The sequence below is a fragment of the Volvox carteri genome (assembly GCF_000143455.1).
Source record: "Volvox carteri f. nagariensis unplaced genomic scaffold VOLCAscaffold_388, whole genome shotgun sequence".
Classification (NCBI taxonomy): Eukaryota; Viridiplantae; Chlorophyta; class Chlorophyceae; order Chlamydomonadales; family Volvocaceae; genus Volvox; species Volvox carteri.
This window is the reverse complement of record NW_003307917.1, coordinates 8,090-10,346: the sequence shown is the minus strand read 5'-3', so window position 1 is coordinate 10,346 and position 2,257 is coordinate 8,090. Positions and strand designations below refer to the sequence as shown.

The following is a 2,257-nucleotide window of genomic DNA, read 5'->3' as shown; positions in this document are numbered from 1 at the left end:
GTCCCCCAGATAGCATCGTTCCATGCAAACCCCCGAACCACATTTCGCCTGGCAAACCCCCAAATAGCATCGGTCCATGCAAACCCCCGAACCACATTGCGCCAGGTAACCCCTCAAATAGCATAGGTCCAGGCAAAGCCCCCAAACCAAATTATACCAGAGAAGGTGGTGACGGTGAAGATTCGACGTGGAGAAGGTGATGGCGACGGCAAAACGTCGACGGTAAGAAGAAGATGGTGACGGTGAAGATTCGACGTGGAGAAGGTGATGGCGACGGCAAAACGTCGGCGGTAAGAAGAAGGTGGTGACGGTGAAGATTCGACGGGATCAAGGTGATGGCTACGGCAAAACGTCGATGGTAAGAAGAAGGTGGTGACGGTGAAGATTCGACGTGGAGAAGGTGATGGCGACGGCAAAACGTCGACGGTAAGAAGGTGGTGACGGTGAAGATTCGACGTGGAGAAGGTGACGGCGACGGCAAAACGTCGGCGGTAAGAAGAAGGTGGTGACGGTGAAGATTCGACGTGGAGAAGGTGACGGCGACGGCAAAACGTCGGCGATAAGAAGAAGGTGGTGACGGTGAAGATTCGACGTGGAGAAGGTGATGGCGACGGCAAAACGTCGACGGTAAGAAGAAGGTGGTGACGGTGAAGATTCGACGGAATGAAGGTGATGGCGACGGCAAAAAGTCGACGGTAAGAAGGTGGTGGTGACGGTGAAGATTCGACGTGGAGAAGGTGATGGCGACGGCAAAACGTCGACGGTAAGAAGAAGGTGGTGACGGTGAAGATTCGACCGGAACAATACAGTTGCAAAGCCGCCTCATGCAAAACTGAACGGATACATGTTTGACGCAAAAATGTGCACACAAACATACATACACCTCATACACACACTTGCACACTACTCAACACACATGCATACTACAGAACGCACAATAGAACAAACACAGGAAGCGCATCACAACACTGGCATACCGCAGAGTGCAAAATCCTTTCTCTCCGCACGGTTAACTAAGGAAATAATTCAACCTAAACCATATCATGATGCCAGGCCATGCCCCCCAATCACATCATGCCAGGCCATGCCCCCCAAATCACATCATGCCAGGCCATGCCCCCCAATCACATCATGCCGGGCCATGCCCCCCAAATCACATCATGCCAGGCCATGCCCCCCAATCACATCATGCCAGGCCATGCCCCCCAAATCACATCATGCCAGGCCATGCCCCCCAATCACATCATGCCAGGCCATGCCCCCCAAATCACATCATGCCAGGCCATGCCCCCCAAATCGCATCATGCCAGGCCATGCCCCCCAAATCACATCATGCCAGGCCATGCCCCCCAAATCGCATCATGCCGGGCCATGCCCCCCAAATCACATTATGCCAGGCCATGTCCCCCAAATCACATCATGCCAGGCCATGCCCCCCCAATCACATCATGCCAGGCCATGCCCCCCAATCACATCATGCCAGGCCATGCCCCCCAAATCACATCATGCCAGGCCATGCCCCCCAAATCACATCATGCCAGGCCATGTCCCCCAATTTTGCATGGGCCCATTACTGGAAGTTCAGCTGCGCAAGTCCTCGTGCTGCATTGATTCCATTTGACCATCCAACCGAAACCGTTGGTTATTATGAACGTTGACCACTCGATCGTTTACAGAACTGCTGTATTCGCCATTTATTGATATTATATTATTAACCGTTATATGGTCGTTATGGCCGTTTATTGTACGACACCATTCGTTCGGTCATTGCTCGTAGTTGGCGCTGCATGCAGCCAACAAGTTATTAAGCCTTGGAATGGCGGCAACTGATGATGATGATGATGATGATGATGACGATGACGATGATGATGATGATCATGATGATGATGCGTCTATATGCCGCCGCCAACGTTGCCGCCGCCGCTAGCCAACTGGCCAGCAGCGGCGGCGCCCGGCTGGGTGCAGCTGGGTGCGGAGGAATTGCACCCAGCAGTGCACCTGAAGGAAAAGGGACAAGGCGGGGGAAGGGCGCGGGAGGCCAAAATATGGTTAGCAGTACGACACAACTAACACATACATAATTAGGTGACAGTTGCAAGCAAGGGTACCGCTGCTGGTCCCCACGACGCACACCCCATGCACCAAAACCCCAAGCCCATCCGCACCCACCTCAGCCGGGCCCATCATCAGCAACGCCCGCTCGGTGCCACTGGGGCGCACAGGTTGATGCCCCAGCCGCACCTGAAGAGGAGGTGCG

At 54.1% G+C, this 2,257-nt stretch overlaps 1 protein-coding gene across 1 annotated transcript in view; it reads right to left on the bottom strand.

Moving 5' to 3' along the window:
* Positions 1–1,804: 1,804 nt before the first annotated feature.
* VOLCADRAFT_101127 (uncharacterized protein) overlaps positions 1,805–2,257 on the bottom strand; it is a gene marked incomplete at both ends in the record, with an annotated part of 8,525 nt that continues 8,072 nt past the window's right edge. Inside the window, 2 exons of the mRNA XM_002959582.1 lie at positions 1,805–1,998; positions 2,166–2,209. Of these exons, the coding sequence (XP_002959628.1) occupies positions 1,805–1,998; positions 2,166–2,209 (238 nt within the window). The remainder of the gene's footprint in view (positions 1,999–2,165; positions 2,210–2,257) is intronic.